The sequence below is a fragment of the Papio anubis genome, chromosome 1, assembly GCF_008728515.1.
Source record: "Papio anubis isolate 15944 chromosome 1, Panubis1.0, whole genome shotgun sequence".
Taxonomy (NCBI): domain Eukaryota; kingdom Metazoa; phylum Chordata; class Mammalia; order Primates; family Cercopithecidae; genus Papio; species Papio anubis.
Genome location: NC_044976.1, coordinates 25669734 through 25683425, shown reverse-complemented (window position 1 = coordinate 25683425; position 13692 = coordinate 25669734). Strand labels below are relative to the sequence as shown.

The window sequence follows — 13692 nt, the reverse complement described above, 5'->3', positions numbered from 1 at the left end:
TCAAGCATCCATTGACAATTTCCTGAGGCCCTCTGTGTCCTGCAAGTGGATGGCTTTGTGGCAGGAATTGCACAATTGCACAGTCTTCTTTTTTTTTTTTTTTTTTTTTTTTTTTTGAGATGGAGTCTCGGTCTGTCGCCCTGCATAGGTTGGAGTGCAATGGCACGAGCTCCACTCACCTCAACCTCTGGCTCCTGGGTTTAAGCCATTCTCTTGCTTCAGCCTCCCACGTAGCTGGGATTACAGGCACATGCCACCATGCCCTGCTCCTTTTTTTTGTATTTTTAGTAGAGATGGGGTTTCACCATGTTGGCCAGGCTGATCTCGAACTCCTGACCTCGTGATCCACCTGTCTTGGCCTCCCAAAGTGGGATTCCAGGTGTGAGCCACCACCCCGGCTGGGAATTGCACAGCTTTCTCAGCCTGTCAGTTGCTCATGCTTGTCCCTTGTAAGTTGTCCGTTTTCCACTCCAGCCTCTGTTGCAGGCCAAGTTCTCAAACTCTGCCACTTCCTGCCTGTCCCATTGGGTGCTAGTTCGAATCCAAGGTCAAACCAAGGAAGGTACATTTTTCTTCCACAAGGCAACAGGGCAATGAAAAAGCCATTGAGTAGCATTTAAGCAGTTTATTTGCCCAAAGCCACGTTCTAGTAAGTGGCAGAATTAAATAGTTAAGAGCCTGACAGGCGGTCCTGGGTTTGCACCCTGCTCTGTCATGTGCTGAGTGATCTTGGAGAAATTATTCAACTTAAGTACCCATTTCTTGATTTCAGGGTCCACTGAGGCTTATACCAGGTTGCTGCCTCACCAAGAAAGTTGGGGATTCTTGGGGATTTGAAGCTGAGAAGCTTTGTAGTGCAAAGGGCTGGGGTTGACTCCTTCAAGGGGTGGCTTAAGAAATGTTTAAGAGTGGGAAGTGCTTCTCAGGTCCAATGGTCACCTTTCGCATAGAAGTCAAAAGTCAGCGGGGGTCCATAGCAGGTTGGGTCCTGGGGAAAGCAGCCCCCTAGCGACAGTAAAGCCTCGGATGCCAAGTCCCACTCCAGGATTGAAGGCTTTCGGACAAGCGGCCTAGGGTGTAGGTTTCCCCCATCCCAGTCCCTCCCTGCCTGCACTCACTGGGCCCGGGAGGACACCCACTGTTCATCATGCTCTGCGCACCCTAATGTCTCTAGAGAGCCATTCATTCAACAGATCCCTGCAGGGCAGGCCTTGAGGATCGAACCTTTTCCCTATAGCCCCGGCCTCGTCACACATTTTATGTGCGCTTGCTGTGAGCAGTCCACAATCTTTGGCGTGCACAGGGGCACAGGCTGTTCCGGAAGCCGCCAGTCTCCAAAGTTCTGGCGGGAGAGAAGGGAGGGGAGAGGCTGAGTCTCAAGCCGCTAGGGAGCGGCGCTGCCCCAGGGCCGAGGGTGGAGCTTTCTGGGTCGGCCGGGAAAGGGCTGGGCTCAGCCTACAAGTGAAGGCAGGACAGCGTTGGCGGGCGCTCCCTTGAGGAGTCCAGGTGGCGGGAACCTCCGAGCCGATTCCCAGGATCCCTCAAGTGGCTCTGAGCTGCCGACCATCGGATGCCCCAGATTCCTAGGACCCAATCCCGGATTTCAGAACCTCAGGACCTTGCAAGTCCGAGCTCGGATTTCTCCCTGGACTTTAGATTTCTGGAAAGGGACGTCAGGCCGGATTCCGGATCCCTAGATCCCGTGGGAGATTCTCCGATTCCGACCGGATTCCAGGTCCCAAGATTCCTGATCTGCCGGCCCAGGCTCCTGCCCCGCGCCGGGTTCCCAGTGCGCAGCGCCCAGCGCCTGAGCGCCCTCGCATGGCGGGGCAGTGTCCCCGGTCCGGGGCGGAGCGCGCCGGCAGCTGCTGGCAGGACCCGCTGGCCGTGGCGCTGAGCCGGGGCCGGCCGCTCGCGGCGCCCCCGGGCCGGGGCTGTGCGCGGAGCCGGCCGCTCAGCGTGGTCTATGTGCTGACCCGGGAGCCGCAGCCCGGGCTGGAGCCTGGAGAGGGAACCGAGGCGGAGCCGCTGCCCCTGCGCTGCCTGCGCGAGGCTTGCGCGCAGCTCCCCCGGCCGCGGCCGCCCCCGCAGCTGCGCAGCCTGCCCTTCGGGACGCTGGCGCTAGGTGACACCGCTGCGCTGGATGCCTTCTACAACGCGGGTGAGCGCGCTGGAGGCGGGGCCGGATCCGGGCGGGACTCAGGGTCCTGGGAGGGGACCCAGCCGGGCTCGACGGCTCAAGGGAGGGGCCGAGAGGGTTACCGGGTCTAGGGGACTTAAAGTGAGATGCAGCTGAAGGGCTTGGGACAGGGCCGTGAAAAAAGTGGGATTTAGGGGATCTGGGGCGCGGCCAGGCTCGGGACGAGACAGGGATCCGGGCGCAGCTCCAGGGCTCGGGGTTGGGGCTCAGGCACCCTTCAGTCGGAGCGGTGCCCAGCGAGCCGGGCGAGGATGGGGCGGGGCTTTGGAACTCTGGGGCGGGGCGGGGAGCGGCGCGAGGCTGGACTCAGCCTCAGCCTCAGGAGGATGTCACGCGGATCTCTTGAGGACAATTACTGGGAGAGGAGCTTGGACTTAGGGAAAGGGGCTGTACCCGGGAGGCTGGAGTTGAGGAGTCCTAGCATACTGTTTCCGAGGATCGGGCTGGAGAAGTAAACAGAGAAGCGAAGGGGCCCAACGGGACTGGATACTGGGTGAGGGAGCTTAGGTTAAGTGGCCTCAGCGGCCAAGAAAGAATGGGCGGGGAAGTGGGCGGGGAAGGATGGGCCAGGGGCGGGGCCAGAAGGAGGCTATTCCCCCGCGGGTCACTCCTCCCTCCAACCAGCCCGGATGCTCCGCCCCCATACTTACTTGCTCATGCTGGAGTCCGGTAGCTGTGCTTCCTGGATGTCCATGAAATCGTAGCCTAAAATGAAGGCTGACCCGACGAACACTCGGACACAAAGACACAATTATCGACAGACACAAATCGCATACATGTTGACTCGTGCAGGCCCTAGCAGACGCTGTCATACACACAGGTACAGTCAGACATAGTAAGCTGTACACGTCACACATATACACATACATACATTTAGGCACAGCGTTGTCCATGCACACTGATGGTAGCCCCCTTTCAAGAGACTGTGCTTGGGGGAAGGCCAAAGGGAGGGGACTTCTATGTTTGCGCAACTCCCACCTCCCAAATGTCCTGGAACAGACTCAATTGGTCCACAGCCTCCCTTCCCCCATGCCAGGTGCTCACAGGCTCTGAACCGTGGCCTGAGGGTCCCAGCCCAGTGAGCCCAACTCCTCTCCTGCAACACCACAGAGATCAGTTCTGTGAAAGTGCCGGGGGCCCCTAAAAAGGGCCGACTGAAGCCCAAAGCAGAAACAGACCCTACTGGAGTCCCACAGCAAGGCAGGTCAAGCCAGGATGGACCCCGGCTCCTTCCCCATCAAGCTGGGCTTCAGGGATCAGCGCCGCCCTCTCTGTGCCTGCAGACGTGGTGGTGCTGGAGGTGAGCAGCTCGCTGGTACAGCCCTCCCTGTTCTACCACCTTGGTGTGCGTGAGAGCTTCAGCATGACCAACAACGTGCTCCTCTGCTCCCAGGCCGACCTCCCTGACCTGCAGGCCCTGCGGGTAGGTGGCCTGGGGCTGGTGGGGGCAGGCACGGGGCTGGGGTAAGGCCTACGCAGAACACCAGTATCTGACTGTCTGCCTCCTGCAGGAGGATGTTTTCCAGAAGAACTCGGTGAGCAGAATCCACCTCTCACTCGAAAGTGCCCTTTGACTTCCACTATGACCTCTGACCTCCACTAATCTTCCTGGCTTCCTCAGTCACCTAACGTCCCCCTGACATCCCATGTGTTCCTCTGTTTCCTGTTGCCTCCTCTCATGACGGGTGCCCCTTTCCTGCGATTCCAATTCCTACTGGTGCTGACCTTTGATGCTCTCACTCCCCTTGTCTAGCCCTGTGCTGACCTCTGACCTCACTGATTCCTGCCTCCCTCCCACCAGGATTGCGTTGGCAGTTACACACTGATCCCCTATGTGGTGACGGCCACTGGTCGGGTGCTGTGTGGCGATGCAGGCCTTCTGCGGGGCCTGGCTGATGGGCTGGTACAGGCTGGAGTGGGGACCGAGGCTCTGCTCACTCCCCTGGTGGGCCGGCTTGCCCGCCTGCTGGAGGCCACACCCACAGACTCTTGGTAATGAGGGCCCCCAGGGAGGGTGTTCCAGGAGGGGGCTGGTGAGGGTACGGTGGGCTGGGGCTGAGGTGCAGGCCCCACCATTCTCTCTCCCTGCCTCCCCTGCCCTGGGCATCAGTGGCTATTTCCGGGAGACCATTCGGCAGGACATCCGGCAGGCGCGGGAGCGGTTCAGTGGGCCGCAGCTGCGGCAGGAGCTGGCTCGGCTGCAGCGGAGACTGGACAGCGTGGAGCTGCTGAGCCCCGACATCATCATGAACTTGCTGCTCTCCTACCGCGATGTGCAAGTGCGTGGTGCTCAGAGAGGCAGTAGGGCAGCTGGCATTTGAGGTCAGACAAACCCAAGTTCAGCTCCTGGCTGGGCCACTTGCTCACTGGTGGCTTTGGGCAAATGATCAAACGTCTCTGAGTGTTGGCTTCCTTATTTGTTAGACAGGATGAGCATGTCGCTGCCTCCTGGGGCTGTTGTGGGGTTGGGAATGCCCAACATGGGGCATACAGCAGGTTCTCCCTGTGAGGTGTGGTGTCTGCTGGGCCTGAGGAGGCGTACAGAAGATGGTGGCTGGGTGGGATGTCAGGTGTGGGAAAGGACCCTGGCCCAAGGTTCCTCGGGGCCTGGAGGCCCATGATGCCAGTACTTGCCGTTCCCTGATGCAGGACTACTCGGCCATCATTGAGCTGGTGGAGACGCTGCAGGCCTTGCCCACCTGTGACATGGCCGAGCAGCATAATGTCTGCTTCCACTACACTTTTGCCCTCAACCGGTGAGTGGCAGAGCAAGGGTTAGGTCATAGCCACATAAAGGTTTCCGAAACCTGGGTCTCTGCTGTGCAAAGCCATTGCTGTCTGGGATCACTGCTGTTCAGGGAATTGGCTGACCAGGGTCACTGATGTCAGTAGGTCCCTGTTGTTCTGAGTTACTGCTGCCTGGTCGGGGTAGGGGAAGTGGTGCTGCCTGTGGTATGGTCACCACTGTTCAAGATCACTGCTCCTAAGGGTCATTGCATCTAGGAATCACTTCTATCTGAGGTCACTACCCCTAGAGAGGTCAGTGCTGGCCAGGGTCACTATGATTTTGAGGTCATTATTGTCAGGCCCATGGAAGGGTCCCTGCTGTTCAGTGTCTGGAGGTCCCTGAACAGAGTAGGCCAGGGCCATCAGGGAGGGCCTGAGCCCATCTTTTTCCTAGGAGGAACAGGCCTGGGGACCGGGCGAAGGCCCTGGCCGTGCTGTTGCCACTGGTACAGCTTGAGGGCTCCGTGGCACCTGATCTGTACTGCATGTGTGGCCGTATCTACAAGGACATGTTCTTCAGTTCAGGTTTCCAGGATGCCGGGCACCGGGAGCAGGCCTATCACTGGTAAGGAGCACAGTGAGTGGCTGGTGGGCTGAGCTATGAGATGAGGGATGGTGCTGTGGGCATCGGTCCAGCCTTGTGCCCCCTACCCCCACCCCAGGTATCGCAAGGCTTTTGATGTAGAGCCCAGCCTCCACTCGGGCATCAATGCAGCTGTGCTCCTCATTGCTGCCGGGCAGCACTTTGAGGATTCCAAGGAGCTCCGGCTAATAGGTGAGCACAGATCCTGGCTCTTGTCTCATCACCCACAGGGGTTCAGAGGGGCCTGGGAAGAGGGCAGGGAGAGAGCACACTAGGTAAGAGTTAGGACGAGTTCATCCATTTGGACTGTCCTGCCCATACCCACACCTGGGTCCTAATACCTGTTCTGGGCCCTCAGGAGCCCTCAAACCCACAAATGTTCCCTAACACATCTGCATGTTCATATACCTGTGCCTGAGCTCCTGTTCCCACCCGAGATCTTGCCACACCCAATGGTTTACTCATATCTATGTTCATGTCCACACTCGGGCCCACAAAAATGGTGGGCCTCACTCACCCCTGCACCCACACTCACTGGAGCCCATGCCCCTCTCCCCCAGGCATGAAGCTGGGCTGCCTGCTGGCCCGCAAAGGCTGCGTGGAGAAGATGCAGTATTACTGGGATGTGGGTTTCTACCTGGGAGCCCAGATCCTCGCCAATGACCCCACCCAGGTGGTGCTGGCTGCAGAGCAGCTGTATAAGCTCAATGCCCCCATATGGTAGGTGGCCCCCTCTGCATTCTTGGCCTGACCTGGGCTGTCAGCTCCTGCACCTATGTCCGTTGGCATGCTAGACTGAACCCTGAGGCAATGACCTGGCTACTTTTAGACCAGTGCCCGTGGCACCCCATGCCAACGTTCTAGCTATATCCAGGCCAGTTTCCTCTCCCTGGCAGTGCTGGTTGGTGCCTGCGCTGAACTGAGGATGCGGCTTTGTGTGCAGGTACCTGGTGTCTGTGATGGAGACCTTCCTGCTCTACCAGCACTTTAGGCCCACGCCAGCAGAGCCCCGTGGAGGGCCACCACGCCGTGCCCACTTCTGGCTCCACTTCTTGCTACAGTCCTGCCAACCATTCAAGATGGCCTGTCCCCAGGGTGACCAGTGCTTGGTGAGGCTTGTAGGGGTGGTGGACCTGGGAAAGGGGTAAGCCCCTTCTGACCGACCCTACTCCCCCACTGCCTGCAGGTGCTGGTCCTGGAGATGAACAAGGTGCTGCTGCCTGCAAATCTTGAGGTTCGGGGTACTGACCCAGTGAGCACAGTGACCCTGAGCTTGCTGGAGCCTGAGACCCAGGTGAAGTCGCTGCTGAGGCCCCTCACTCACCTCTGCTGGGACCTTTTCTGTGGAGCCTTTCTCCCATTCTCAGACCCTTCTCCTGTCCCCAGCACCCCGATCACACCTCATTTCTTCTTGCAGGACATTCCCTCCAGCTGGACCTTCCCCGTCGCCTCCATATGTGGAGTCAGGTGATAGGCGGGACCTGGGGCCACTGGAAAGACGGGAGGTGAGGGTCGCTGCCACCCAGCCTGACACTCACTGGGTTCTTCATCCCTTCCCAGCGCCTCCAAGCGCGACGAGCGCTGCTGCTTCCTCTATGCACTCCCCCCGGCTCAGGACGTCCAGCTGTGCTTCCCCAGCGTAGGGCATTGCCAGTGGTGCGCAGTCTTTCATGGTCAGGGTACTCTGAGGACCAGGATGCCCAGGGGAGTGGGGGAAAGAAAGGGACGACGTCCCTCGGGTGCCCCGGGTTATGTGGGGACCAAGATGCCCCTCCCGTGAGTCTTACCTCCCCCACCTTCAGGTTCTGCGGCCTGATCCAGGCCTTGGTGACGAACCCGGATTCCACGGCGCCCGCGGAGGAGGCAGAGGGCGTGGGGGAGGTGTTGGAGGTGAGGACGCGGGACTGGGAGCTCGCGGAGGGCGAGGGGCCGCGCGCCCTGCTGAACCCCATCTCACTCCGTGCCCGGCAGTTTGATTATGAGTACACGGAGACGGGCGAGCGGCTGGTGCTGGGCAAGGGCACGTATGGGGTGGTGTACGCGGGCCGTGATCGCCACACGAGGGTGCGCATCGCCATCAAGGAGATCCCGGAGCGGGACAGCAGGTGCGGTGCGTGGCCGCGCGGGCGGGGCTGAGGGCTTGCGAGGGCTGAGTGGCTCCTGTGGGCGGGGCCTAGTGGGCGGGCTCGTAGGACCTGAGAGTTCGAGCCCTGTGGACTGGGCCCGTGGGCGGAACAGCCAGGACAGTGCGGGCGGGATTGAGGTCTGGAGGGTCCTATGGGCAGGGTAGTAAGGGTGCGGAGGTTGGGAGAGGGCTTGTGGGTGGGGCAGGTCCTTGGGGCGGGGCCAGGCTGGGGCGGGATGAGCTGGGCTTCTCTGCCCACATCGGTCCCTTTCCTCTCTCCCCTACCTCCCCCCAGGTTTTCTCAGCCCCTGCATGAAGAAATCGCTCTTCACAAACGCCTGCGCCACAAGAACATAGTGCGCTATCTGGGCTCAGCTAGCCAGGGCGGCTACCTTAAGATCTTTATGGAGGAAGTGCCTGGAGGTGCCTGCCCTGTGTGGGATGGGAATGAAACCGAGGTGTGGGGCATGGTACCGAGGCAGGCAGGGTTGGAGAGCCCAGGGGGAAATGCACCCTAGTGCGTGTGGGTGGTGTAGCCTAGAATTAGCTGAGGAGTGGCGCTGGGTGATGGAGTTGGGGCTACGACATGGGTGTGTCTGGGCCTTGAGCAGAGATGCGGGCTGGAGCCAGTGGGTGGGAACAATGAATTTGGACTGTCCCCACCCAGGCAGCCTGTCATCCTTGCTGCGGTCAGTGTGGGGACCCCTGAAGGACAACGAGAGCACCATCAGTTTCTACACCCGCCAGATCCTGCAGGGACTTGGCTATTTGCACGACAACCACATCGTACACAGGGACATTAAGGTAAGCCCTGGGGCTGGCCTGCCCTCATCTGCTGGGGGTGGCAGGGGAGGACATGGTCTCAGACGCAGGCTGGCAGATTAAGTGAGCAGACCTGTTGCAAAGGGTAGGAAATTAATCAGGGAGGCTCTTTAGAGAAGGAGGGGAGAAGTTCAGCTCTGAAGCCAAACCAATTGTCAGCTCCCAGCCCCAGAGGGGCATGTAAGTGGGATGGCAAGGGGAGAGTGTTGACAGAGGCAGGACCAGGCTGGGATCTCCAGGAGATGGGATCCCAGAAAGAGGGTCTAGTTCTGCTGGCAGGGGCCCAGCCCAGTGTCCACTAATGACTATCGATCAGGGGGACAATGTGCTGATCAACACCTTCAGTGGGCTGCTCAAGATTTCTGACTTTGGCACCTCCAAGCGACTGGCAGGAATCACACCTTGCACTGAGACCTTCACAGGTAACAAGGTGTGGGGGTGCTGAGTGGGGATGCTGACCTGGGGCAGAAGATGTCTTGGAACTTTCCAGGGAATGGGATTGCTCCTAGGCATGGAGTTAGAGTCCTAATGGGGAATGAAACCCAGGGTGAGTGATTGGGCCAGGGCTGAGGTGATGGCATCTAGAACTGGAGCTTAGATAAGTGATGAAACTGACTTTAGCACTTGAGGAGTGTTGATGTAGGCCAAGGTGGGAGTTGGAGGAAAAAGCTGGTGATGGAGTTCAGGGGGACGATGCAATCCAGGATGTGCGCTGGAGCGCTAATGTGGGTGATGGAGTCTGCGAATGTGGTGGAGCCCAGGGTGAATGATGGAAGCCTTGGCAGGTGATGGAGCCTCGGGTGGTGATGGAACTCAGGATAGATGTTTGATGACCAGGATAGGTGTTGAGGTACGTTTTGGATGATAGGTTCAGTATGGGTGCAGTCAGCCTGAGGATGATGGCATTCCCCTCCCCTCTCCAACCCCATGTTAAAGCCTAGATGGGGCCGGGCGCGGTGGCTCAAGCCTGTAATCCCAGCACTTTGGGAGGCCGAGACGGGCGGATCACGAGGTCAGGAGATCGAGACCATCCTGGCTAACACGGTGAAAGCCCGTCTCTACTAAAAAATACAAAAAACTAGCCGGGCGAGGTGGCAGGCGCCTGTAGTCCCAGCTACTCGGGAGGCTGAGGCAGGAGAATGGCGTGAACCCGGGAGGCGGAGCTTACAGTGAGCCGAGATCCGGCCACTGCACTCCAGCCTGGGCGACAGAGCAAGACTCCGTCTCAAAAAAAAAAAAAGCCTAGATGGGCATCAGTGCTCCTGCTTCTGTCCTAGGAACTCTGCAGTATATGGCCCCAGAAATCATTGACCAGGGCCCACGCGGGTATGGGAAAGCAGCTGACATCTGGTCACTGGGCTGCACTGTCATTGAGATGGCTACGGGTCGCCCCCCCTTCCATGAGCTAGGGAGCCCACAGGCTGCCATGTTTCAGGTAAGACCCCTTTGGGCCTGGCACATGGAAGTGGCATAGGGCCAGCCTGGGCCTTGGACACCTCTGAATGTCACCCTTGTTCACCCTCCCCCAACAGGTGGGTATGTACAAGGTCCATCCACCAATGCCCAGCTCTCTGTCGGCTGAGGCCCAAGCCTTTCTCCTTCGAACTTTTGAGCCAGACCCCCGCCTCCGAGCCAGTGCCCAGGCACTGCTGGGGGACCCCTTCCTGCAGCCTGGGAAAAGGAGCCGCAGCCCCAGCTCCCCCCAACATGTTCCACGGCCCTCAGGTGCTTGGAGGTGGCGGGATGGACACACTGGAGGGCAGAGGAGTTGTGGAGCTGTGAGGGGGGAAGAGGGCCCTGCTGACAGCTCTGTCCCTCCCTCAGATGCCCCTTCCGCCAGTCCCATTCCTTCAGCCGACTCAACCACCCAGTCTCAGACATTCCCGCGCCCTCAGGCACCATCTCAGCACCCGCCCAGCCCCCCGAAGCGCTGCCTCAGTTATGGGGGCACCAGCCAGCTCCGGTGAGACCTAGGCTCCTGGGAAGGGTTCCCTTTGCCTGGTTTTGCCTTTTTCTCCCCTCCTACAAAAGCCCTCCTTGGGGACTTGGGCACCTTGACCACTTGTAAATGTGGCATTTGGTGCCTCCCCATGCCCTGTTCTGGCAACTCTAACTTGGACTTGTTGTGTCCTCTCAGTGCGGGATTTATCTATGTCCATCCCTGTGAGGTAGGCATAAAAGTAGGAGAGCCAGAATTCAAACCCGGCAGCAGAGGTGACTGGCTGGTTGCTGCCGGTCTTCAATCAGCCGCTCGCCCTTGTGCCCAGGGTGCCCGAGGAGCCTGCGGCCGAGGAGCCTGCGTCTCCGGAGGAGAGTTCGGGGCTGAGCCTGCTGCACCAGGAAAGCAAGCGTCGGGCCATGCTGGCCGCGGTGCTGGAGCAGGAGCTGCCAGCGCTGGCGGAGAATCTGCACCAGGAGCAGGAGCAGGAGCAGGTGGGCGGCCCACCCTAGCGCCCCCTGGTGGTAGCGCGGGGTCAGGACACCTGTTGATGTCCCCGCACCCCACCACCCCACCTCCGCGGCAGCGTCTCATTTGGCTGGAACACTCGCTGACCACCCCTCTCTTCCTTCTCAGGGGTCCCGTCTGGGCAGAAACTATGTGGAAGAGCTGCTGCGATGCCTCGGGGCACACATCCACACTCCCAACCGCCGGCAGCTGGCCCAGGAGCTGCGGGCTCTGCAAGGACGGCTGAGGGCCCAGGGCCTTGGGCCTGCACTTCTGCACGGACCGCTCTTTGCCTTCCCGGATGCGGTGAGGGCGCCTTCTGGTAGTCAGAGCTGCCCAACAACAGGTAGTGAGCTCCCCGTGCCTGGGGAGGTGCCAGGACTTGATGTTCCAAGATTCCCTGTCTCCTCCCTGAAGATCAGGCCTGCAGCAAAAAACCGTCTGCCCAGTCCTAGCTTCCCAGCCCCTCCCTGGACCTCAAGCCCGCCCATCCCACTTGCCTCCGGCCGAAGACTTTCTAGGCCTTTCCAACTCAAGCCCTGCCTCTAGTTGAGGCTCAGCTGTCTCAGCGGCGCCCTCCCTCCCCCTGCAGGTGAAGCAGATCCTCCGCAGGCGCCAGATCCGTCCACACTGGATGTTCGTTCTGGACTCACTGCTCAGCCGTGCTGTGCGGGCAGCCCTGGCTGTGCTGGGCCCAGGTAGGAGGGGAGTGCCACGGGCCTCCTGCCAGCGAGGGTGTGGTGCTTGCTGGGCGCGGTGAACATCGAATGGGGCCGGTGGGGGCCAGGCGGGACAGGGGCAGGCAGGCGCCGGTGGGGGCGTGACTAAATGGACATCTCCCATACCGGCACTGCCTGGGGCCTGCCCAGAGCTGGGCACCCTACCCCCGCACTCCCTTGCTGGGGTCTGGGGGTCCCAAACAGGCGTTGTAGCCTTGCCTGAGTTCACGGCACCCGGCTGCAGAGGTGGAGAAGGAGGCGGTCTCACTGAGGTCAGAGGAGCTGAGTAAAGAAGGGGACTCCCAGCAGAGGCCACAGCAGAGCCCAGGCCAGCAGAGCCTGCTTCCAGTGGAGCCTGAGCAGGGCCCCGCTCCTCTGATGGTGCAGCTGAGCCTCTTGAGGGCAGAGACTGATCGGTAAAGCCCCTTGGAATCGCTCATAGCCTCTGCCGGGCTTCAACCCACTCCCCACTCACCACTCCGTTCTACTCTTCTCTGCCCCTCAGGCTGCGGGAAGTCCTGGCGGGGAAGGAACGGGAGTACCAGGCCCTGGTGCAGCGGGCTCTACAGCGGCTGAATGAGGAAGTCCGGACCTATGCCCTGGCCCCAGAGCCCCCAGGTGAGTGGGCCTTGACTGGAGAACACTATTGGTGGGTTCGAGGCAGCTTCTAGCAGGAGGCACTCTTGGGCTCATCACCTGACTGCTTCTTGACAGCCGCTCTTTCAACGGACCAGGGCCTGGTGCAATGGCTACAGGAACTGAATGTGGATTCAGGCACCATCCAAATGGTGAGGTGGGGAGTGCTTGGCTATCCCTGACCTCACCAGCCAAAGCCTCCATCTCTGTCCATCTGCCCGCTCTTCTCACTGTGCCCTCTGATGCAGAGAATCTCAATACTGGAAGAACACTTAGTATTCTCTTCCTATTGTATGGATGAGAAAACTGAGGCCCAGAAGGGGGGTGTGATCTGCCTCAGTATTTTGGCAGCAGAGCAGAGCTAGTACCTGGGTCTCTGGACACATCTTTCTGTAATTTCTTATTTCCCTGTTTCTGCGGGTCTTTGTCCACATCCAGCTGTTGAACCATAGCTTCACCCTCCACACCCTGCTCACCTATGCCACTCGAGATGACCTCATCTATACCCGCATCAGGTACGTCCTGGGTCCCCCAAGGGTGAACCATGCATGTGGCCTCATCCTGGCCAACTGCAGGCCTGCCTAGGTTCCTTCCTGGAAACCAAAGGGGCACCTGGGTCTCCTAAGGACAGAGGGGGCACTGGGCAGACAGTGGGTGCAAGAGAGAGTCCAGGGCCACCTTCCGGCTGAGCCACACAGAGTCCATTACCCCCAGGGGAGGGATGGTATGCCGCATCTGGAGGGCCATCTTGGCACAGCGAGCAGGATCCACGCCAGTCACCCCTGGACCCCGAGAGGCTGAATGAGGGCATCAGAGGCCAGACAGATCCAAGGATGGATGAATGGAGAGGACAAAGACCTGGGGTGACTGGAGGAAGCCAGGCGAGTGGGGGCCAGGACTGGTTCCAGTGAGAGAAACCAACCACAGGCACCCAAGCACTACCAAACAAAACGTATTAAACCGAACACTTTTGAACCTTTGTCCTGGCAATTTTGGAGGTGTATGGGGGGAGGGGTACCCTGGGAAGAGCCTCCTAGGTCTTTTAAAAAAATTTTTTTTTAGGCCGGGTGTGGTGGCTCACGCCTGTAATCCCAGCACTTTGGGAGGCCAAAGCAGGTGGATCACGAGGTCAGGAGTTCGAGACCAGCCTGACCAACATGGTGAAACCCCGTCTCTACTAAAAATACAAAAATTAGCTGGGTGTGGTGGCTTGTGCCTGTAATCCCAGCTACTCAGGAGGCTGAGACAGGAGAATCGCTTGAACCCAGGAGGCAGAGGTTGCAGTGAGCCGAGATCACGCCATTGCACTCCAGAGCAAGACTTTATCTCAAAAAAAAAAAAAAAAAAAAAAAAAAAAATTTTTTTAGAGACAAG

At 59.4% G+C, this 13692-nt stretch overlaps 1 protein-coding gene across 3 annotated transcripts; it reads left to right on the top strand.

Annotated features, from left to right (window-relative positions):
* The first annotated feature begins 302 nt into the window (after positions 1 to 302).
* On the top strand, positions 303 to 13298 carry MAP3K6 (mitogen-activated protein kinase kinase kinase 6). Of its 3 annotated transcripts, none has more exons than XR_644747.4 (29): positions 303 to 2161; positions 3484 to 3623; positions 3712 to 3735; positions 4002 to 4192; positions 4311 to 4479; positions 4850 to 4956; positions 5382 to 5552; positions 5650 to 5762; positions 6131 to 6290; positions 6514 to 6679; positions 6757 to 6864; positions 6988 to 7037; positions 7131 to 7226; positions 7373 to 7460; positions 7542 to 7675; positions 7991 to 8118; positions 8363 to 8499; positions 8834 to 8939; positions 9795 to 9952; positions 10050 to 10242; positions 10342 to 10480; positions 10785 to 10950; positions 11093 to 11269; positions 11556 to 11661; positions 11887 to 12098; positions 12188 to 12300; positions 12397 to 12470; positions 12757 to 12833; positions 13033 to 13298. XR_644747.4 is itself a non-coding variant. In XM_003891413.5 (29 exons), the coding sequence occupies exons 1-29, from the start codon at positions 1822 to 1824 to the stop codon at positions 13121 to 13123; spliced, it is 3894 nt and encodes a 1297-aa protein (XP_003891462.1). In that variant the 5' UTR covers positions 306 to 1821; the 3' UTR covers positions 13124 to 13298. The 3 variants fall into 3 exon arrangements, 2 of the variants coding, with proteins under 2 accessions (XP_003891462.1, XP_009201162.1); XM_003891413.5 differs by having other exon boundaries at positions 306 to 2161; positions 11927 to 12098; XM_009202898.4 differs by lacking the exon at positions 3712 to 3735 and having other exon boundaries at positions 306 to 2161; positions 11927 to 12098.
* Positions 13299 to 13692: the final 394 nt, after the last annotated feature.